Raw genomic sequence first — 22,857 nt, 5'->3', positions numbered from 1 at the left:
ATATTCTCTGGTCTGCTCCCATGTGTCAGCTTCTATGGCCGTGTTTCTCAACACTCCTAGTGCTGCAAACCTGTAATACAGCGCTTCATGCTGTGATGACTCCCACCGTGAAATTATTTCATTACTACTTCATAACTAATATTGCTACTCTTATAAGTCATAATATGCAAGGTATCTGATATACAATGTTTGTGAGTGGTCGTGGCCCAGAGGTTGAGAAACATTGCTTTATATACATTTTTATTTTTTTTTAAGAGAGGCCTTCATCTGAGGAGGACCTGATGCAGGTGTGAGAGCAGAGACCCCTGAAGTAGTGACAAGTTAGCAGGCCCAAGGCTGCTTGCCTTAATGGCAAAAGAGATTCCTGGCTAAAGGCACAAACAATCTGAAATCACTGTCCCCAGGATATTTCTTACCTCAGTTTCCCCCCATTACACGGTGTGTCTGCTTGGCCATGTCTGTCCAGGAATCCAGTCCCTGTAGTCTCTGATACAGACAGAATGCTATAGGTGAGAATGCTTTCCCTCTGTTCGCCCCAGTCACTTCTATAGAAGTGAGTTCAAATCCCCCGTGGGTAAATGTGTGTCTCACATAATGTGTGAGACTTGAAATCTCATCCTTTTTGTTGACAAAAACCAACTCTCACTTCAGATTTACAGCTGACCAACACTTAGTTTCAGGAGAATGAAGAAGCTGGTCAGGCCTGCAGAGTCAGATCCCCTCCCTGCCTGGGACAATCCCACCCACAGTAGACTTCACCTTCACTTAGCAGGTGTTTTCAGAAAAATCTGACCTCAAGATTCTGAAGTCCACATCTGCACAAACCCTAACGTTGTTAGATGGTGGACATGCGGGTTTTCTCCACTTTAAATCATCCTGGCCTCTTCTCTCCTGGGATGCACTCTGTTCTCTCTGGTCTGTTCATCTCGGAAGTCACTTCTCAGAAGGGGCACTTTGCTCTAACTCCTCCTTGGGACCCACCCAGCACTTGTGCTGGGGGATCTTATCAACTCTGAGCTGGGAGGGGTAGCATTCAACCTGACTTGAAGAAGCCTGTTTTCGCAGCTGATCTAGATCTGAGGAACAGGTGCTTTTAAAGAAGCATGTGACAGTATCTCCAGCAGAAGAGCTCACATTCAGGCAAAGTCACACAGGACAGGGAAAAGTGGCTTCCCAACTTCCCCAGGGCGCTCAAATCAGGGAGGGTATCTGATGGTCAGAGAGTTTGAGAGAGGCCTCCAACTCCCTGAAAGACTTCCCTCAATCATAAGTCCCACCACTATCCCAGGCTCAGCAAAGCCCTCCACCTGCCAGTTCCCTACAAACAAAACCCAGTGTGGAGAATTGAGGATAACACTTCTAGGAAATGGGCGACACAAGTCTCTGGGGGTCCTGGCCTGGGGTCTGTCCTTCAGGCTCTCCTCACTTCTCCTAGGTGCCTAGGGCAGAGGCAGGGTCAGGAGTAGGGGGAGGGGCAAGTTCATGGTCAGGGGCAAGGTCAGGGGCAAGCAGTGACCTCCAGACAAAAGTTAGGCTTTGGGTGCATGGAAGAGCAGCAGCAGAGCTCGCCCTGCCCTCCTCCTCTCTGGAGTGGGAAGGCATGGAGACCTGAGGGGTTGGGAAGAGTTGGGGAACTCACAGCTGCTTTTCCTCTGACTGCAACTGCAGCGCAGGGCCAAAGAAGCCAGAGAGGCTCAGGGGATCCCCCCATTTCCTGATTTCATTGTCCTTGTGGATGTCCAGGATGAAGGCTGTGCTTGGCTGGGCCAGAAGCCCCGCAGACAGGGAGAAGATGCACAACTGGCCTGTGACCTCCCTGGGCGCCCACTGGGACCCAGGTCAAGTGGCCACAGACACTCACCACGCACCCTGCCCCAGCCCTAAGCCTGTGCACACCAAGGCCACAGCACCTCTGCTAGTCCCTCCCACCATGAGCACTCACCCTGGCCCCCTGGCTGGCTTACACTCTCTGTAGGGAGCTCCTTGTGTGGTTTAGACACCAGGTTGATTATGGCCTCAGAGAAGGAGTCTAACAATGTTCCATCTAGTTCAATATAGTGGAATAATTGAAGCACTATTGTTATTAGGTCTTCATTAAAAGTCTGATAGCATTCTGCGTTAAAGCCATATGGCCCAGAAATTTTGCTTTTTAATTTTGGGAGGGGCAAACTATACTGACAGTACCTATTTTCTTCTGAGAATTATCCATGTACCTTCCCAGATCTGGGTTTATGTTGGTAATTGTTATCTGTCTAGAAAATACCAATATCAAATAGATTTTCAGTTTTCTGGAGTAAAGGCCTCTGAGGTAAGACCTAATGGTTGTTGAATTTGTTCATTGCCTCATGTTAGATTCCCCCTTTCATTTCTAATTGTGTCAATTTAGGTATTGTCTCCGGTGTGCAGTTTGTTTGAAGAAGGGGTTGCCTCTCTGGTGGATCTTCTCAACAAAAATACAAAAAAAGAAACAAAAAATAAATAAAACAAACAAAAAACCCAACGCACAGGACTTGGTTCTCTTGACACTTTGTATTTTTCACTTTATTTGTAATTGACTGATTTGATTTGAACCCTGAATTAATTTCCTGCCATCAAATCCTACCTGACATTCTATGGGATGAGGTTTGGCCTCATCTTGTTAACAGCAACATGTAACTACTGAAGCTGTTTCTGCTCTCTGTAGTGGTGATGACCTCAAAATCTTACTGAAAACCATGCACACCCGGGTTAGGTTGAATTAAAGTAGCCACCATTTCAGTGTTCCCTGCAAGGTGCCATGGGACAGTAGTAACATGAGACTGCATGCACCTCGACAGTTTTCACTAGGGACTACACACACACACACACACACACACACACACACACACACACACACACTTTACTGACATGGTACACATTCTTTGCACACAAAAAAGAAAGTGAACAGTAATGAAAACACACCAATAATGGAATTGATGGAGGGAGTTGTGGGGAAGCTGGGGCTTAGAGTTACTTAAAGGCCCTATGCAGGCTCTCCTTTTGTTGGAGGAGAAATTTCAAGTGCAATGTGGTTCTTTATTTTCTTTCTCTAAAGCACAGAGGGCTAGGGGTGATAACAGGGCTATGAGCATGTTCGGCAAGTACAGTCACACTGAATTAAATACTAGGGTTGGAACCTATTAATCTTCTACAAAATTACAGAGCAGCCTCGATGAAGACTCTCAGCTTCAAAGGTGGACATTTCAAGACAGGCACTGGACAATGGCTGACAGACTTGACTGGAGACTGGAAATGTTTTGCTATCTCACAGGAAAAGAAGGCCCCTCCTACCACACTGTACTCTAAGGACATTTTATTCAGGTTAGGATGACATGAACTATTGTCTCATGTCACAGATGTCAGCACAAAGTATCCAAGGTGTTGTATGCCAATGGTAGCATCAACAGAACAAAGCACACAGTGTCATGAAGACATAAATTATGAGTTTGTGTAGCAAGACCCAGGCCTCTTCCAGGTTCTTAGATAGTAACTGAGAACCTCAAATACGGTAGTGATGTGATAGTGTGGTGTAAATCTAGTTACAACTAGCTTCTATTGTGACACAGATGACTCTTATTGTGTCATGTTCAGCTTATAATGAATGACTAACCAAAGCATGAGAATAACCAAATACTACATTGTTTCTCTATACCTCATGAGCTTTTAAAAGCCCTGGGGTGACAGCAAGCTTTTGTGGACATTCTGGATTGGTCCTTCTGTACTTTAACTCTCTGAGTCACCTCCACTCTCAGTAAGTTAGTTCAATTTCATAAATTGGAAATGAGTCACCTGGAAAAAATACATTCTCAATACGATCCCAGATTGGCCATGGAAAAAGGGTAGCTTGAATTGTCCCACCTCAGTTCTGGGCTTGCACAGGCCTGCTCTCCAAAAGAAACCTGTGTTCACAGCTGCAGGCTACATTCACTATGGATGCTCTTGAGGTTCCTCCCTAAACTGCTTAGATTAAGATAATGTTCTTGCTAACAATCAAAAAACTGATTAAGCCAATCTGGCCTACAGGAAGCTAGTTTCTATTCAGTATTTTATCAGATGTGCATAAAACATATGGCCATCATTGATAACAGGTGAAAGATCTGCTCTAATATGAAAACTAAGTGATGCTGGAGGATGATCCCCAATGTTCAATGAGCAGTGGGGACACCAGAGCCCTGTAGGGATGCCTGACAACCTAACACGTTGAGCACGCACAGCTCAGTAAGTTCCCTGTGAACATACATCTCCTGAGATCTCTCTATTTAATTGGAGGTGATCCTGTCCACCTAATACAGCACCTCATGTGGAATAACAAAAGCCACCTGCAGGAGCTGTGGTGATGACTCACAGGGTAGAGCATCTGCTGCTCTCTCAGAAGAACCACATGGACCCTAACAATTGGGTAAAGCATGTCAGTGATTACATTACAAAGTGTGTGTCGGAGAAACAGCCACATTATCCACACAAAAGACACTGTCACACTGGGTACCCCTTGGTGACTTTGAATTCACTTATTAGCCCAGGCTCCATGGAACATGCAGAGATACATCTCTATCTGTAAGTTCTAAGTCCACAGGAGGGGACAGAACCCTTGAGTAAGAATGATGGTCTTAAGAGTCAAGAGATAGAATTCAATTTTTATTCATAACGAATACATTTTTACAACAGAACAGGATTAAAATGAATAAAAATATTTAAAAATATTTGAAAGTGAAAAATAGTAACAAGAACATATAAATATGAAACAACAAAATGAAAACTTCAATTAAAATCATAACAAAAATATTTCTAAACAGCATATTCTTAACGAACATGTAGAAGCACAGATGTATTGCTGTTTCTCCTCTAGCACACATAATGAAAGGCGGTCCCCCAAGCTGTCTCTCAAGTGGTGTTTTCTGAAGAAGAAAGTGAGTAAGACCTCAATCAGTCAGGCTGGCTTAGTGTTATATAAATTTAGGGTCTCTAAGAAATGACAAATTAACTCTGAGGAAGAATACTCTCCCAAAAAAAAATGTTGTTACCATTCAGGATGTTTGTCATCAGGGACTCCTGAGAAAGCAACTTATTCTTCAGGAAGCTCTCTTACTGGGGTGTGTCCAATTCCAGCTCTCTTGTACTTTCTGAGACCTGGGAGAGGAAGGCAGTTTTTCAGACACTGATTTGGTGGTGAAACGCAAGCCAGCTGTCAGAATCCTGCCTTCTACCACCTCAGTTCTCTTGGACAGTCGACATGGACCTTTTAACTGATATCATTGTTGCTAACTCTGTGGGCAGGGCAAAATCTCCAGCAACCCTCACAGTAATGTGGGCTGCCAATATGGGACCCAGACTTATACCAGTGCAAACCAAGAACAGGGCAATGGAAGGGACCTCATTGGGTTGCAGGAAGAAAGGAGATGTCCATATGTCACCAAGGTTAAAGCCAATGACAAGTACTAATTTGACATTTGCACTTGGCTCTTATCCCGGAAAGGTGCTTCCTACACAAGAAGTCATATGACCACTTGTCATTTGTCAAGAACCAAGAACTTGTTCAAAACTCTACATAGCATCCAATCTATCACGTGCATGTGCATAATGTGATATGTTATTGATCTGTCACCATTTCTATAATGCAGCTTCAAAAAGAGCAGCAAAATATACTTGCAAAATAATTCAGTTTCTGAAAAGTGGGTAACTTCCCAGAATACTTGTGCATAGGCAGAGCAATGAACAATGCCATTACATGAGGTGGTTGGCTGGTTATGAGTGTAAATTAGAAAGGAGGTAGGAGGAAGCAAAGATATATCAAACTGGCAAATTTTATCAGATATTGTTAAGCTAACACATCTGCTCGTCCCTACCTGATGATGCTGGGTCTGGACGTTGCTGGTCTTTATCTTTCTTGTTGAAGTCAACCAAATATTTCTGGTTCAGTGCACACTCAAGATGTCCCTCCTTGCTCCCCTGCTTCCGTGGGACCAACTTCTTCCTGCATGTGTTCTCCATCAGGAGCTGGCTGAGCAGGTTTCTGGAAATACAGTCTGCATAATAAGATCATGCTGCCCCTTTCTCCCATTCATACTCCCAAGTCCCACTAACTCTACCAGGTCCCAGATACCCATGAAGACTTAATAAAATACATCTCGATACATATAATGCTCCTGCACAAACCACAAAGAGTTAATTCAGGGAAGAATAAATTGTTTGCTTGGCCCCAGCACCAATTAGTGTCCACATCTCTCAAAAAGAACATGGATCTTCAACTATCCATGAAAGCCCAATGCATGGGGGCAACATCAATTAGTAGTTGGCAAACACCCACAAAAGAGGTCAGTAGAACCAAGGGAAGGTCATGCTAACCATGTGGTGCACGCACTGAGTTTGGTAAAACCTGGTTGACACCATAGGCCCAGGTCAGCCTAATAACCTTCTGCTGACTTCAATCAGTGCTGTTCTATCTAGAGCCTTTTGCAGATGCCTAGACAATCCTGGGATGAGTAACAGTCTTTTATGGAACTGAAAACTGAGTCCTAATGACCCTGGAACACTGATGTGTAAAGAGCACAAGAGATAGAATCATAGCTGAAGACTGTCCAATCCAGAACAAAGAAAGTCAGAAATGGCCATTCCACAGGTGATAGACTTTCTGACCAGGACTTACCTAGAGAAGGTAATCTCCTTCTTCAGCTTATGGCTGTCCTCATGGATCTCAGTGTTCTCCATCTCTAAGTTGTGCAGAATTGACATGATTGACTCCTCCATTCTCTCCAGGTCTTCATAATATGGATTTGGCCTGAAGTGTGGCCTGGCCCCAAATGATAGAATCCAGTGAACATCAGCATTTAGGAATATATGAGCTCAGGGTGGGTCCTGTACTACCCCAGCCCTGGAAGGACACCTTCTGAATTCTACATATTGGATCTTCTTCAGCTTCAGAAACGTGTTTTTCTGCGTCCAGGACACCAGAATCTCAGCATCCAGATTGAGGCTTCCCTGGCTCCCTTTGTTCAATCAAGAGGCAATCTGCAGTCAAGCCAGTTGAGCTATCAAGAGCCTAGGCCACACCTCTCCATGCTCCCCCACCCCAACACAGCCAGAAACCTGTGATTACTTTTTTCCTGTCCCGATAACAGACCATATATCAACACAAAATTATAATCTGCACAAGGAATACAAATAAACCGACAAACGTTGCCACATAGGCAAAGAACTGTGCTGTTGACAGTGGGGCTCCCAGAACAAAGCATTCACATCACCATGAAAGTGTTACAGGTAAATACTCAGGCCAAGACATAGACCCCTAGATTCCAAGTGTGGAGGGAAATATAAACATATAACAGTTGTGCATATGCATTTGGATGTATGCACACACAGACTCACAGACTGAGAGACACCCACAAAAAAAAGAGAAATGTAAACAGAGTCAGAGAAAGAGAAAAGCAAATATGGAAACAGAGAGCACTGTGAGAACCAGGAGAAATGCATGCAGCATTGCTGTTTCCGAGGGGCTCCCACAGACACACAGACAATAACAAACAGGGCTGAGCCTGACAACTTCTAGTCAAACATTGAGATGAACAGTTTGGGACCAGGCCCCTCAGGCTGCTGCCTGGATCTTCCAGCACTCAGTCCCCTGCCTAGTAAGTACAGAGACTCACCATAAACTCACTGCAATTACAATCTTGCAAAGCCACCAGCAATCAAGGGCTTTGCAAATGCACACTGGGAACTCACTCTCCCTGACTTTATCCCTGAATTCTTCATTCAGACCACAAATCCTGCTTTTCAATAAATGGAAGCAGATGAGTCTATTGTCCATCTCTCTCCTCAGGAAGGGTCAGGTTCTGAATCTCCTCTATATGGGAGGTGAGGTTTGGCACCGGGTGTGGGAGGCACAGCTTTCTAGAACCCAAAACCTTAATAGGATGAGATGAAGGTGACCTTGCAGACCCAGGAATGAAACAAGAACGTTTGGAGCAATTCATACCTGTGTTTCATAGATCTCTCTGTCAGAAACCTCAGGCGATCTCTCAGGTCATTTCTCTCCTCAGTAATGAGCTGCAGCTCTTTAATCAGCTTCTCCTTTTCCTTCTTGGCCTGCTTCTCGCTTAGGGCAGTTTCAGGGGAAGATGTTTCTCTCCCAGTGTCTGTAGGTAGAAGAACAAAAGTGAACCTGCATGGGGAGAATGCATAGAGTGTACATAGACCACAGTGAGGCCTAAACAGGAGAACAAGCTTGGAACCCAGTGTCACTGCAAGGCGATTGGTCTATGCTTAAGAGGCCTCCTCAGTGGATCTCAGTTCTCCCACTACTCTATAGACACCAAGAGATGTAAGCAGCCAGGTGTTCCCTATGCTGGACATCACGTGCTTACATGTACCATGGAGATGGCTTCTCCAGGATTATCATCAACTGAACAGGGTACAACTTGGTTTAAGGACCCTCACCCCTGTGGTTTCAGAACTCAGATGATAAATTCACCATCCACAAAACTTGAGTGATTGGAGACACTCAGATGTCCTACCCTGATACTCTAGGCCAACAACTTTGGATTGAAAACACATTTCCAGGGAGGACATGTTCAACAGACTTATCAATTCCCCTATATGAAATAACAAATGCCCCAGAAGTTCCAATAGGTTACAGGCTGAATCTTGGTCCACATGTTCCAAACAGTTTTGGTATTTTAGAAAAATGTGTGTAACACACAACCTCTAATATATAAAGCTAATGATGACCCTGCCAGTTAGAAAAAATCAGAGAAGGTCTAAGAAAATAAGGTTATTGCCTGGAGCACAATTCTCCCCCTGTTCCTACTGTCAGATACCCACTGTATTTAAAGAAGCAATGAGAGTGAAATACAGTGCTGCCCTGTCTAAACTCAGAAAAGGTGGACCCTCCATGACTCCTGATCATGTTATTATATCAATGTAACCTAACAAATGCACTGTAAAAGTAAAGGCCAGAAATTCACAGTATAATAGCATTGGCCTTACCATATCCTCCCTGTGGGTTTGGGGAAACTAAAGTTCTGAAATTCTTGACTTTAAGGAATTGTGATATTCATGGAAATTCAATTACTTTTCAGATGCTCCAGTTGCTGTGGCCCATTGCTAGAAAGGTCAGCTTAAGCCTGCAGCCCCCCTGACAGGGAGCTCAAAATGTACTGCCCAGAACTTACTAAACATTCCGCAGAAGTGCTGTCTTTCTCCATCATTACTTTGAGACGAAAGGCTAGACCCCTTCACTCTAGTCTCTCCACAATCGACGTTCCTCCTCCCAAAACGCTTGCGAAGATGGGAAAACATGACTTAGCTTGTAACTGCCAGACTCAGACTGAGAGAAACTAGGGCACTGGTTGTCACTGATGTCTGGTGACATCACAGAGGATGCCAGAACTCTCTAGGAGACAATAGAATGTCCAAGAAGGGACAGCAGATGTCATGGGGAGCAGACTTTGCCTCCCAGCTAATGTTCTCCCTGTACTGAGCAAAAGCAGAGGTGCCCTTTCCAGGAGCCTTTCCTGGGGTAGAGCCACTGAGCATCTCCTGCTTCCAAAGCCAAATTTTCCTCAAGGCTTGATTATAAAACCTTAGTAATTCCTATGCATCTAAATGAATGTTTCCTTCCATATCTTGCCCCAAAATGTCTCATCCTAACTCAAATTGTCCTCATTCACCAATGTTAGCCATTAAAACTTCCTGAGATTTCACACCAGCTTGAATATGCAGTCAAAAGTTCTCCTGTCTCATTCTGTACAGGTGCTTTATATCACATCAAGAAATAGTCTGCATGGTAGGTTACAACATGGGTGTGTGTTAGGGGAACACTCATGAAGTCATGTGCTTAACAATCGACAATTGCCAGAATATTCCTTAGGAGAAAGAGTTGAAATCTTTATGGTGCTAGGAAAAGTGTGGAGACCAGTTGGCAGAGGAAAGTGCAATATTGGAGCCACGAGTGAAGGGAACCTCATGCTGGTGGTGGGGTTCTCCTCTCTGCACCAATGTCGCCAAAGGAGCACTGCTCACAGGCCTGAGTAAGATATACCATGAGCTTCTATCAGAAAAATAAAATAGTCAAGAGATATAGGGGGTGCACAGAAAGGTCTAAAATGAGCCTATAAACATCATTAAGTGGATAGAGCAAGGTCCCAGCACCTGTACACTGGGAAATGGCCACCCCACCAAACACAAAAGCATCTATCATAGTGAAAAATGAATACTTTATAGAATGCACACACTAACATTGATTGATCACATCCATAGTTCAAATTTTGGGGGCAAATTCATGGCCCTAACTATCTTTCTCTCAACTTATATAGCAAAAAATAAGAAAGACAGAGAAAAGAAAAAGTCAAAACAAAATCCCAAGCTTCTCATATGAGGACTGCAGGAAGTGTTATCTGGTGGTCAGTTCTGATTAGACATTTTAGATAGAACTGTGCACAGTGAACCTTGATGTGATGGGTCCTATATAAAGCTTTTTGCAATATTGGAATTTTAACAAACCTCATCCAGAACGTACAGAAGAGGTAAGGATGTGATCACCATGTCCTTGCTCTCTATCAGGTTATTTTTCTGTGTCCTTGATTGTCAGGCATAGAACAGCAACACTCTGAAATAGCTGGTAGACATGGGAAAACGTGGCTAAAACTATAGTTGTGGTTACACACCTCAACTGTCAAAGGCTAATGCTGTCCTCACAGTCCTTGGAAGCCACTCTTGTAAGCCTATGTATTGGAAAGTGGAAGGAGGTTTATCTGAGCTCAAAGTGAACCTGGCCAGCCAGGGAGAGGGCAACATGGGATACTTGTGACCCTGTCTAAAACCAGCACAGAAACCCACCCTGCATTCAAAGCATCATCCACCAATTCTCGATTATCTACTATTCTCTCCCTACCAGTCGTTCAGTTTGGAATGGTAGAAAAAAAAAAAACAAAACTGGGACTGATCTTTCTATTCTAAGGACCTTGATCTCTCTTTCCTTAGGTTCACCTTAAGAGTGCATACAAATGGATATCATCATCTGAACATCGTAGTATTATCTACTCTGTATATGTAGCATAATACTGTGACTATGACAATCAAGCTTCCTTGAGTGTTGTTGCCCCATCAAGAAGTGTGATGTACTGAGGCCAGTCCCCAGTGATCCTTTCAAGGGATTAGAAGGAAGCCATCAGAGATACTCCACTTCTTTGTCATTAGATTAAATCAAGTTGACACAATGTGAACCTGGTGGGCTATTTGACCATGCATCTTTCTCACAACCCCACCTTTCTGAGTTCAGTCCATGGCAGAATTCATTGCCCACCATCGTAGATATTTCTTTGTATATTTCCACAAGAGCCAGGATTCTTTTCTTTTTTTAAAATAGAATTAGTTGTAGGCAACCAACTGTTGCCCTATGTAAGAAATGATTAGTATATATTGTAACTTACCACACTGTATTTGTGTATACAAGTACATTATTGGGAATCCAGCATTACTGAGGAATTGGAAACCAGTGCTGTGGCCTTGCCTTTCTGTGCCTAGTCCTGGCTCACAGGCAGCAGGGGGCAGACCTTGAGTTCCTCTTCAGGGACAGAGTGATGGTGAATGGACACTGAGCAGGCAGAGAAACACAGCTGAGGCAGCTCCTTTCAGGTATCAAACACATCATCTCCTTCCCATCTTAAGGGCTGTTGCTGAAGTCTTGCCCCCATACCTACCTTAATAGCAGCAAATTTGTTACACAGCAGCCAGCTCTTTCCTATTGTTCTGTAATACGCCTCCACATCATGGATGCCAACAAACAAACTAACAAAAAACAAAAAAACCTGACATTGAACTGTGTGGTGCTGGTCACATACCCTGTTATGTTCTGTATGTTATGAGGTTTGTTAATCTTTTTTTTTTTTTTTGGTTCTTTTTTTCGGAGCTGGGGACCGAACCCAGGGCCTTGCGCTTCCTAGGTAAGCGCTCTACCACTGAGCTAAATCCCCAGCCCCGAGGTTTGTTAATCTTAACAAGTTCCCCAAGTGTATTCTTCACATAGGACCCATCAGATTCAAGGAAAATAGGAACAATTATGTGTAAAATGGCCTGAGTCAGGGCCCATAGACCGAAGCATTTCCAACACTTGTGCATGAGCCCATGTGGATCTTGCAATGAGCTGGGTCTAGCAATGTCCAGTACACAGTTGTGAGCTGTTGCTCTGGTTGAACTGTATTGGTGTGTGCATTAATAAACTACACCTATTTAAATGAATTCAGTGTCCTGTGGTTTGAATCCAGACCCCTTGACACCAGGTCTTCCCTTCTGCAGCACTTGGGAAAAAGGCTAAGTTTAGGAAAGGTGACGTCTTGTCATAAGTTATGTGACAAGAGGGATGGTGAATGATCCCTTGTGATAAGAATCAAGGTTTCCTCTGTGGTATTTAGGTCTATACTGGCCCTGTGCAACAGCTTCAAGAACCCATTTCTGATTTTCCTTGGGATTCCCCATGATGATGCACTCAGACATGATTGGAAACAACCAAAACGGTAGTCAGACTTGATTTATAAAATGTAGGTAACATTGCAAACTTATGTTGCAGGATATTTGATTCATATTATCAGCCCCAAGACAGTGTTATTTACTTTAAAAAAAATACCTCTGGCAGTTCAGTTCAGCACTAGCACCGATATTTTACCCTAGAGCTTTTTTTGGTTGTTTGTTTGTTTTTTGTTTTTGTTTTGGATGAACAAGTACTTTCTTATTTTGTGGCCCAGCCCTAGCTCTTACTTCTTTGCACAGTCACAGAGAGACCTCAACCATATACTCAGCCAAAGGCAGGGGAATGTAGAAAAGAGCCTAAGGCAATACCACATAATGACATTGAAAGTGGGTGGCCAAAAGGTGTTATAAAATTCACCTCACTTCAGTGAGTGATGACATACCAACCTGGTGGCCTACGATTCTGGAATATTAATCAGAATCCTTTCGTCATATTAGATCTTAATAGAAACAAGGAAGCAGTCCTTTCCTGAAGTATATATTCATCATACGTAAAGAAGATATTAAATCCATATACAACTCAGAATAGCACTATCCCCCAAGACCGGAAAGATCTGGCAACATGAATATTAGAAGCTTCTCCTGTGTTACAGTGGTAAGCACAGAAGAAAGAGGAAGATAGGGCTGAAAACAAAAGCATCAGGCCAGAGCACTGTTTCTCAGGATGAGTTGCTAGGTGAAGGTAAATAAACCTTACTAAGTTTAATACAGTATTACATACACTGTTGTAAGTAACTGGAGCCTAGGCTATCCCCAAAGGTTTGCCTGTCTGTGAAATCTGATACCCTAACTCAGGTGTCTTCCCTGGCCTCAGTGGGAGAAGGTGCACCAGCCCTACAAAAACTTGATGTGTCTTGGTGGAGGCACACTCTGAGGGATATTCCTCTACTCTCTCAGAGGAGATGGTGTGAGGACATTGGGGAGGAACTGTGGGAGAGAAGTAACAAGAGAAAGGACAGCAATTGGGATGCAAAGTGAATTTAAGCCTGTCAGTCACTGCTCTATTGCTGTGAAGAGACACCTTAACTAAGGTAACTAATAAAAGAATCAGGGTGTGCCCATGGCTCCAGGTAGATATGTAGCAGAGGACCAGCTTATCTGGGATCACTGGGACGGGAGACCCTTGTTTCTGAGGAAGCTTCATGAACCATGATATTGGAACTGAGGCCTCTGAGGCGGGAATGAATTGGCAGGTGGAGGAGCAATCTCATAGGGAGAGAGTGTGGGGGACAGAAGAGGGGGTCATGTAGAGGAACATGGAGTGGGAGATAAATTGGAAATGTAGATAAAGTGATGAAAGAAAACTAAAAAAATGAGACTATGAGTATCATTCTAATTCAAGCAGCAAATAATAAAAACATAAATGCGAGAGTCGCCTGGTCCTGTTCATGTCATCCTGAATCTTAAAATCTTTTTTCCTCCAAATTCCATGCCACATGAGTTGCACTGACCTGTCAGCTGCCTGCTTGGATGACAACAGCAGCAGCTTCCCTATGCACTTGCTTTGTAGGAGCACGAAATCTATTGAGCTCCCTTTTCCAAGTTGGAACTTTAATTGGTAAGAGTCTTGCCTTGAGGACACCTTCCACATCTCTACAGTACAGAGGCAGGAGGCTTATCGTTAATAACATCCATCTCCTTAACTATGTCACCCTCCTCTTCAGCACATGACTTTGCTGTGACATTAAACTTCTTAGTGATCTTTTCCACTCTAAGCTGCACATGGTTTTCATGTGTTTGCCCTGTGTGTTGTTCCTTGTCCTGCAGTCTTGAGGAACAGTGACCAAAAGTAACCAAACCACAGACTCAAAGCCATGTAAATACTGTATTGTGTACTATTTTCACAGAGCTCCCTGAGGTGTAAATGGGACATGGAGAATTCGAACATAGTTTGAATCTTAGGCCTTTCACTGGGCAGTCCCTCATCTTCTCTAAAAATTAACCCCATTCTTCTACCATTAAGACCCACCTGCTGGTTAGCTCTTTACCCCTCTGCTGTAGTCTGTTCCATATCTCTTCCTGCCCATGTCTATTCTGAATCTCCTGCTTCAGCTTGCCTCTGCCTATGTCCCTCTCTATGCCCGGAAGTTCTGCCCACATACTTCCTGACGCACCTCTTGGCCATCAGATCTTTATTACATCCAATCGGCAGTGAGACAACACCTGATACATCTCTTAGCTTGTGTTGAGCTGGTGAGAAGGACAAACATCCACAAAATAGCAAAGCTGATGATGGGACATAGAAATGACAAGAGAAATCCTGCCAGCACTTAGCTCACTGCCAGTACAGAACTAACAATTGAAAGTTGACACACCTTAGTACAAAGGGAGGTCACCTCAGCATTTCCCCTTTTACTCCAAGAAATACCTTTAATTTAACATTAATAAGCTAGATAAAATAAGAAAACTTATGAGATGCATCAGGTAAGAATTACTGTCACAATATTCTGTCCATTCGTATTTTGCAAAATTGGAGAAGGTACTTCATTATCTAAATTATATTAGTCTAAAATTTTGTACCTAAATCATTTTCTATCACTTTTTAAGCTTTGTATCCCTTATCTATCATAACTTGCATTTATTAACCATAATAAGTCTTCTGAGACCAAATGTACTTTCATTAATTCCAAACAATTTAAGCGTTTATGTCTTTCATCCTTAAAATTTGACACATTTTTTGCGTACAAATTTTCTTTTTCTTTTTCTTTATTCAGCTTCCACACGAAGATTATTTTTGCTCTGATTTAGAGCAGGATGTAAGGGTGGAGTGCAGACCTGAGGGGAGGGCAGATGAATGGAGTTGAGGTGCAGGATGTGAGGTTCACAGAGAATAAATAAGAAGTTAAAAAAAATAAGAAATGAGCACAGTGGGGATGAAGTTGTGAATGCTTGGCATGGGGAAGTTTGGCAGTGGACTGGGCATTTAGGGGTGGGGTGGGATTGGCGTGGGTTCTGGAGTAGTAAGGATGGTGTCTGTTCTTGTCTTTTGGGGAAACTCCTCGGTCTTCTCCCATCACTCCTCCACCTCCAACCGCCATAACTGCCTCCTACCACAGCAGCGGCTTCTGGGCATCGGCCTCTTTCTGCTCAAGCTCTTCTATGTGCTCGGGGGTGGTACAAGCTTTTAAAAGTCCCAGGCAGTGGGCAGACCACGCACACTCTCCTGGCATCCCCATCCTCTCTCAGGATTTATGGTGCCAGAGCGGTTATCGCAGGAGTTTTGATACTGCTGTGGAGTGTCCATAGAGCCCTGCTTTCTGAGCCTCCCATGTCCACCCTGTTCCTGTCCAGGTTCCTGGCTGTCACATTTCTGCACGATGGTGAACAAGTTTGCTTTTCTGATTCTCATAACAAGAAAAGGTTAAGACTAAACTATCTAATCTTCAACCCCATCCAAGATCTGAGGAGGAGAAATGTTGCCTGAATAAAAGGAAATTCAGAGCAAACAGCTTCCAAACCTAAGAAATGACAGAAATTGTTGGCTACCCTGGGAGTCAGTCAGCAAATATTCCTGTGTCACTGTGGCATCCACCTTCAACTCAATGGGCCAGGAGCTCTGACAACAATCCTTTGAAGCAGGTCACTTGAAGGACTATCCTATTTTTTTTTCCAAAAACTGGGACACAGACTTCCCCATGATCAACTTCTGCACAGTCTGGACAGCTTTCTGGCAGCAGTAGAGGTAAGTGGGTAGTATTTCACCCAATGGTTCTTTAGAGCCCATCATCTTTTTCAGAATAAATTGGGGACACTACCAGGAGTTGAGGTCTCTCCCACTGTGAAAAGCCTTTAACTATTAGGACATCTGAAATGGCAGATTCTTCAGATCTCTAAAGGATTTGAGAACCACCTTTGTATGTAATGTCTATCTCAGTGGACAAATGTGGCTTTTTTTCCCAAGGGATTTACTTCCTACTTAACTTTAAAAACATACACAGGAAGTTAAATAAAGCTTATTTCTGTACCTAACTAAAGCAGTACCTAACATGACTGGAAGACTGATTATTTATAGTTGGAAAGTACTAGCTTGAATTCCTTAATTATCCACGGCAGTGTGCAGTAGTAATTTTATTAAATTAGAATTTTACACCACATTGTGAATAAGTTGCATATACTTATATCTTAAAAATGAATTGAATCATTTATGCAAGTACAATTTTAAATTCTATCATCATTCAAAAATCCATGCCATCCTAAAATATTTGAGACTTGGTATTGCTTTCTAGTATAAAGAGAGATACAGTGATCTATGATTTTGTCATTTTAGTCCCTTCTCCTGATTTCCCACCACATTAGACAGAGAATTGAGGACAGAAAGAGAAAGGAAGAAAGACATTCCTGATTCGAATCTGCTTTACTGTTTCCTCCCTGACCATGGCCAGTAAGAACTTGCAACCAACCCCCTAACTGACAATAATCATCTACAGCCCACGGCAGACAAATAACCACCCACCCACCCTTCCTCTTGAGAATGAGGGGGTCATATTCCTTTAAGTTGCTTCCCAATGTGTGTGGGGTGACAACATGTTTTGGGGACCTTACAACAATTGGGACATTTTCCAAATCCTGGGAGATCTTGCAGTGTCCTATGCCTCCAGACCCTGAATGTGGCAGGATTAACTGAAGTCCTGGCTACATTAACAATGAAAAATACAAACACACATTCCTACCATATGAGGAAGGTCACCGGATAGCTACCCCTTGAAGTTTGCTCAAAACAATTAGTCAATTAGCTTTTTATTTATCTTCAGGTCACTTCTTAGTAAACAGGCAGAAAAGAGACAGATTGTTTGCCAAAATTATATCAATTGCTTCTAAGCCAGTCACCAATAGAGTTCCTGCCATCCTTTGAAGTTTCATCAGAGAGGCTCTATTTTGCACAGACTCACAATACTTATGTCTCCCATGTGGCAAACTAAAAGAACTGTTAAGATCTTCTTAAATAATTCAACAGTTTTCCCAATCCAAAGTCTCCCACCCTCCTCCAAAAAATCAAGAGATTCCTCACAAACATCTCCACTCACTTCGGTACCAGTTTATATATCAGTCACATTTCTGTTACTGCAGAAAAATACTATGACCAAGAACAACTCAAGGAATACAGTTCTTCACATTGTGGTAACCAACCCCAACTACCAAATTATTTCATTGCTAAGTCATAAATGTAAGGTGGCTACTGTTTTGAATTGTAATGTAAATATCATGTATAAAGTATGTCTCATATGTGACTGTTCCCTGAAGGGGTTGCAACCCACAGGTTGAAAACTGCACTTGTGTGTGGTGGTGGGAGGGGGGGTTGTGGGTTTTTTGTTTTGTTTGTTTGTTTTCCTTTTTCTCAAAACCCAAATGCTGATAAGAACATAGGCCAATATCAGGCTCTTCAATTTTATTCCATTAGGCACTGTGTCTGCTCTCATGATATTAACATGCTGGTTTTTCTTTTTTACTATTCCCCAAAATGAAGGTGAAATCATTAAAGGTGATGCCTCCCGCAGTGCTTTACTGTCTTATTAGTTAGCAGTGTCTGACTGCCCTGCTCATTTGTGCTTTCATGTGACTTCTGAGATTTTTTTTCATTCCCATGAAGATCTGTATTGGGATTATAATGGGATGGATTTAAACCAGTAGATGACTCTGGTAGGATTCAATATAATAATATAAATCATACTGATACATGAAAATGAGAGGTCTCTTCATTTTCTGGTTTCTTTAGTTTTTTTATTTTTCCTAATGATTTCATTTTAACAAGTCTTTACTTCCTTAGATATTACAAGATTTTTATTCTGAATGGGTTTGTTTTCTTGGCTTCTTTCGTCTTATTTATTGTTGGTATACAGGAGTTCTATTGATTTTACTGTGATTTTAGTGAATGTGTCCATGAGCCATAGGAGTTTGCTAGTGGTTTCGTGGTCTTTATATATGGATCATATCGCCGGCAAATGAGAATACTCTGACTGCTTTCTTTCATATTAACATGCCTTTCCATCTCTCTATTGTCATATTGTTTGGAGAAGACTTCACATACTAGTTGAATTAGATGAAAAGAATGAACATCTGTGACTTATTCCTGATTTTAGTGGAAATCCATTATTGTTTCCTCCAGTTAGGATGCTGTTGGCCTTGCATATCGCCTTCATAATGTTAAGGTATGTCTTCTCCATATCCCAGATTCTCCAGGACTTTTGCATTAATCACTGTGGGATTTTGCCAAAGAGATTGTCTGCCTCTACTGCAGTGATCATGTGTTTCCTGTCCTTGGTTTTCTGTGGTGAATTGTTTATTCATTTGTATTTGTTGAAACATTCTTGCACCTCTGCAGTCAAGCCAGCTTGATCACGGTACCTGACACATTTGGTAAATGTCTGAATTTTATTTTCCAGGATATTATTGAGAAATTTTTCACTTAACTGTTCCTTCCAATCTTAGTTTCTTTTCTATGCTGTGAAGAGACACCATGAGCAAGGGAACTTGTAGAAGAAAGAGTTTATTTCAGCTTACAGTTTCAAGGATCATGAGTCTATGAATATTATGCTGGGGTACATGGCAGCAGGTAGGACACCATGTTTCTAGAGAATTGGCTGAGAGCTTACATCTTATGTGCAAGTCGGAGACAGAGAAAGTGTTAACTATAGATGGTGTTGAATTTGGAAACCTCAAAGCCCAATCCCATACACTCCTCCAACAAATCCGTATCTTATAATTCTTCCCGAATATTTCCACTAACCAGCAACAAACATTCATATATGTGAGTTTATGGGGGCCATTATCATTCAAATCACCATATTCCACTCCCAATTCCCCATAGATTCTTAAACATATCATAATAAAAATACATTAGCTCAGCTTCCAAAACCCCTGTAGTCTTTCGGTCTCTACACAGTTTATCCACAGTGCTTTTCGACACTCCAGGAAGTCCCTTAATTATTCCCCTATGAAATCAAAAGGCAAATTGCATACATCCAATGTGTAATGCCAAAAATATGTTATCATTGCAAAGGGAAATTGGGAATGTGGTGAGCCAGTTCAAGGCATTAACCCAACAGGGCACACTCCACATTCTCTACTTCTGATGCATGACAAAGGGATTAGATGGGTCCATTGCTCTGGCTTTGCTGACTGCAACATAATTCCTAAAACTATGTTGTATCGCATAGATCTGTGGTGGTTGTGTTTTCATTGTCACTCATTTCTAGGAATTTTAATTTTTCCTTGTGTGTTTCTCCCTTGGCCCTTTCAGGAGTGTGTTGTTTGTGTTGCTGACCTTCCACGAGAGTGTGTATTGACTGCACTTTCTATTGTGTGATACCAGTTTGATTCCTTTGTGCTTAGATAGAATGCGTGACACTACTTCAGCTTTCTTATCTTTCCTGAGGGCTGTTCTGTGTCCTAATCCGTGGTCAATTTTGGAGACAGATCCACAGGCTGATAGAAAATATATGTATAGTTCAGTGTAGTTTGTTAGGTCCATTTGACTGATGATGTCACTGAATTCTGCTCCTCCTCTTTTGTTTATTTGCATGTGATCTGCCAAGTGGTCAGAATAGACTATTAAAAACAATCACAACCACTATTATAGCTAATGGGTAATTTCACATCTATCTGATAATTATATATTTAAATTTGTGACTGCTGTGTTTAATATGTATATATTTAGAATTGTAGTATCTTTTGGTAATTGCAAAGTATAAAATCAATGTCCTTACATCTTCTTGACAGGATTGGTTTGAAATCTATTCTGTCAGCTGGATAGAGAAACTGCATAGAATTGCTATAGGGACCTGTGTCTTAGGTCTGTTTCCCTAGTATATCCTCTACATCTCTCATGATGGTGATCCTGTTTCTGGCTAAATAATGTCTGTTCACTGGGGAATTGAGTTTAGTGATATGCAAATATTATTTAAACCTATGTATTTAATTTTGTTAATTTTTGTGTGTTTTATTGGCTTCTTTTTTTTTTTTTTTTTTTTTTTTTTTTTTTTTTTTTTTTTTTTTTTTCTGGCTGTATCTCACAGGAGAGATCTATATCCACTTCTGGTCAGCATGTACTTCTTTTTTTTTTTTTTTTTTTTTTTTTTTTTTTTTTTTTTTTTTTTTTTTTATTAACTTGAGTATTTCTTATATACATTTCGAGTGTTATTCCCTTTCCCGGTTTCCGGGCAAACATCCCCCTCCCCCCTCCCCTTCCTTATGGGTGTTCCCCTCCCTACCCTCCCCCCATTGCCGCCCTCCCCCCATAGACTAGTTCACTGTGGGTTCAGTCTTAGCAGGACCCAGGGCTTCCCCTTCCACTGGTGCTCTTACTAGGATATTCATTGCTACCTATGGGGTCAGAGTCCAGGGTCAGTCCATGTATAGTCTTTAGGTAGTGGCTTAGTCCCTGGAAGCTCTGGTTGCTTGGCATTGTTGTACTTTTGGGGTCTCGAGCCCCTTCAAGCTCTTCCAGTTCTTTCTCTGATTCCTTCAATAGGGGACCTATTCTCAGTTCAGTGGTTTGCTGCTGGCATTCGCCTCTATATTTGCTGTATTCTGGCTGTGTCTCTCAGGAGCGATCTACATCCGGCTCCTGTCGGTCTGCACTTCTTTGCTTCATCCATCTTGTCTAATTGGGTGGCTGTATATGTATGGGCCACATGTGGGGCAGGCTCTGAATGGGTGTTCCTTCAGTCTCTGTTTTAATCTTTGCCTCTCCCTTCCCTGCCAAGGGTATTCTTTTTCCTCATTTAAAGAAGGAGTGAAGCATTCACATTTTGATCATCCGTCTTGAGTTTCGTTTGTTCTAGGGATCTAGGGTAATTCAAGCATTTGGGCTAATAGCCACTTATCAATGAGTGCATACCATGTATGTCTTTCTGTGATTGGGTTAGCTCACTCAGGATGATATTTTCCAGTTCCAACCATTTGCCTACGAATTTCATAAACTCGTTGTTTTTGATAGCTGAGTAATATTCCATTGTGTAGATGTACCACATTTTCTGTATCCATTCCTCTGTTGAAGGGCATCTGGGTTCTTTCCAGCTTCTGGCTATTATAAATAAGGCTGCGATGAACATAGTGGAGCACGTGTCTCTTTTATATGTTGAGGCATCTTTTGGGTATATGCCCAAGAGAGGTATAGCTGGATCATCAGGCAGTTCAATGTCCAATTTTCTGAGGAACCTCCAGACTGATTTCCAGAATGGTTTTACCAGTCTGCAATCCCACCAACAATGGAGGAGTGTTCCTCTTTCTCCACATCCTCGCCAGCATCTGCTGTCACCTGAGTTTTTGATCTTAGCCAATCGCACTGGTGTGAGGTGAAATCTCAGGGTTGTTTTGATTTGCATTTCCCTTATGACTAAAGATGTTGAACATTTCTTTAGGTGTTTCTCAGCCATTCGGCATTCCTCAGCTGTGAATTCTTTGTTTAGCTCTGAACCCCATTTTTTAATAGGGTTATTTGTTTCCCTGCGGTCTAACTTCTTGAGTTCTTTGTATATTTTGGAAATAAGGCCTCTATCTGTTGTAGGATTGGTAAAGATCTTTTCCCAATCTGTTGGTTGCCGTTTTGTCCTAACCACAGTGTCCTTTGCCTTACAGAAGCTTTGCAGTTTTATGAGATCCCATTTGTCGATTCTTGATCTTAGAGCATAAGCCATTGGTTTTTTGTTCAGGAAATTTTTTCCAGTGCCCATGTGTTCCAGATGCTTCCCTAGTTTTTCTTCTATTAGTTTGAGTGTGTCTGGTTTGATGTGGAGGTCCTTGATCCACTTGGACTTAAGCTTTGTACAGGGTGATAAGGATGGATCGATCTGCATTCTTCTACATGTTGCCCTCCAGTTGAACCAGCACCATTTGCTGAAAATGCTATCTTTTTTCCATTGGATGGTTTTGGCTCCTTTGTCAAAAATCAAGTGACCATAGGTGTGTGGGTTCATTTCTGGGTCTTCAATTCTATTCCATTGGTCTATCTGTCTGTCTCTGTACCAATACCATGCAGTTTTTATCACTATTGCTCTGTAATACTGCTTGAGTTCAGGGATAGTGATTCCCCCTGAAGTCCTTTTATTGTTGAGGATAGCTTTAGCTATCCTGGGTTTTTTGTTATTCCAGATGAATTTGCAAATTGTTCTGTCTAACTCTTTGAAGAATTGGATTGGTATTTTGATGGGGATTGCATTGAATCTGTAGACTGCTTTTGGTAAAATGGCCATTTTTACCATATTAATCCTGCCAATCCATGAGCATGGGAGATCTTTCCATCTTCTGAGGTCTTCTTCAATTTCTTTCCTCAGTGTCTTGAAGTTCTTATTGTACAGATCTTTTACTTGCTTGGTTAAAGTC

General features: G+C 42.2%; 1 protein-coding gene across 5 annotated transcripts in view; it reads right to left on the bottom strand.

Annotated features, from left to right (window-relative positions):
• Nucleotides 1-4,640: 4,640 nt before the first annotated feature.
• Nucleotides 4,641-22,857, bottom strand: part of LOC147999182 (disks large homolog 5-like) — a 72,458-nt gene continuing 54,241 nt past the window's right edge. For 2 of the 5 annotated variants that reach the window (XM_087596336.1, XM_087596333.1), the window contains exons 2-5: nucleotides 6,662-6,805; nucleotides 5,862-6,028; nucleotides 5,040-5,145; nucleotides 4,641-4,913 (exon numbers count right to left, since the gene is read on the bottom strand). In XM_087596336.1, coding sequence (XP_087452462.1) covers nucleotides 5,081-5,145; nucleotides 5,862-6,028; nucleotides 6,662-6,762 — 333 coding nt within the window. In that variant the 5' untranslated portion in view covers nucleotides 6,763-6,805 and the 3' untranslated portion in view covers nucleotides 4,641-4,913; nucleotides 5,040-5,080. Of the gene's footprint in view, nucleotides 5,146-5,861; nucleotides 6,029-6,661; nucleotides 6,806-7,987; nucleotides 8,148-9,182; nucleotides 9,350-22,857 lie in introns of those variants that run through there. The other 3 variants (XM_087596331.1, XM_087596332.1, XM_087596335.1) reach the window with 3 other exon arrangements.

The sequence above is a fragment of the Rattus norvegicus genome, chromosome 19 (genome assembly GCF_021556685.1).
Source record: "Rattus norvegicus strain SHRSP/BbbUtx chromosome 19, alternate assembly SHRSP_T2T, whole genome shotgun sequence".
Taxonomy (NCBI): Eukaryota; Metazoa; Chordata; class Mammalia; order Rodentia; family Muridae; genus Rattus; species Rattus norvegicus.
This window is presented reverse-complemented; position numbering and strand designations above follow the sequence as displayed.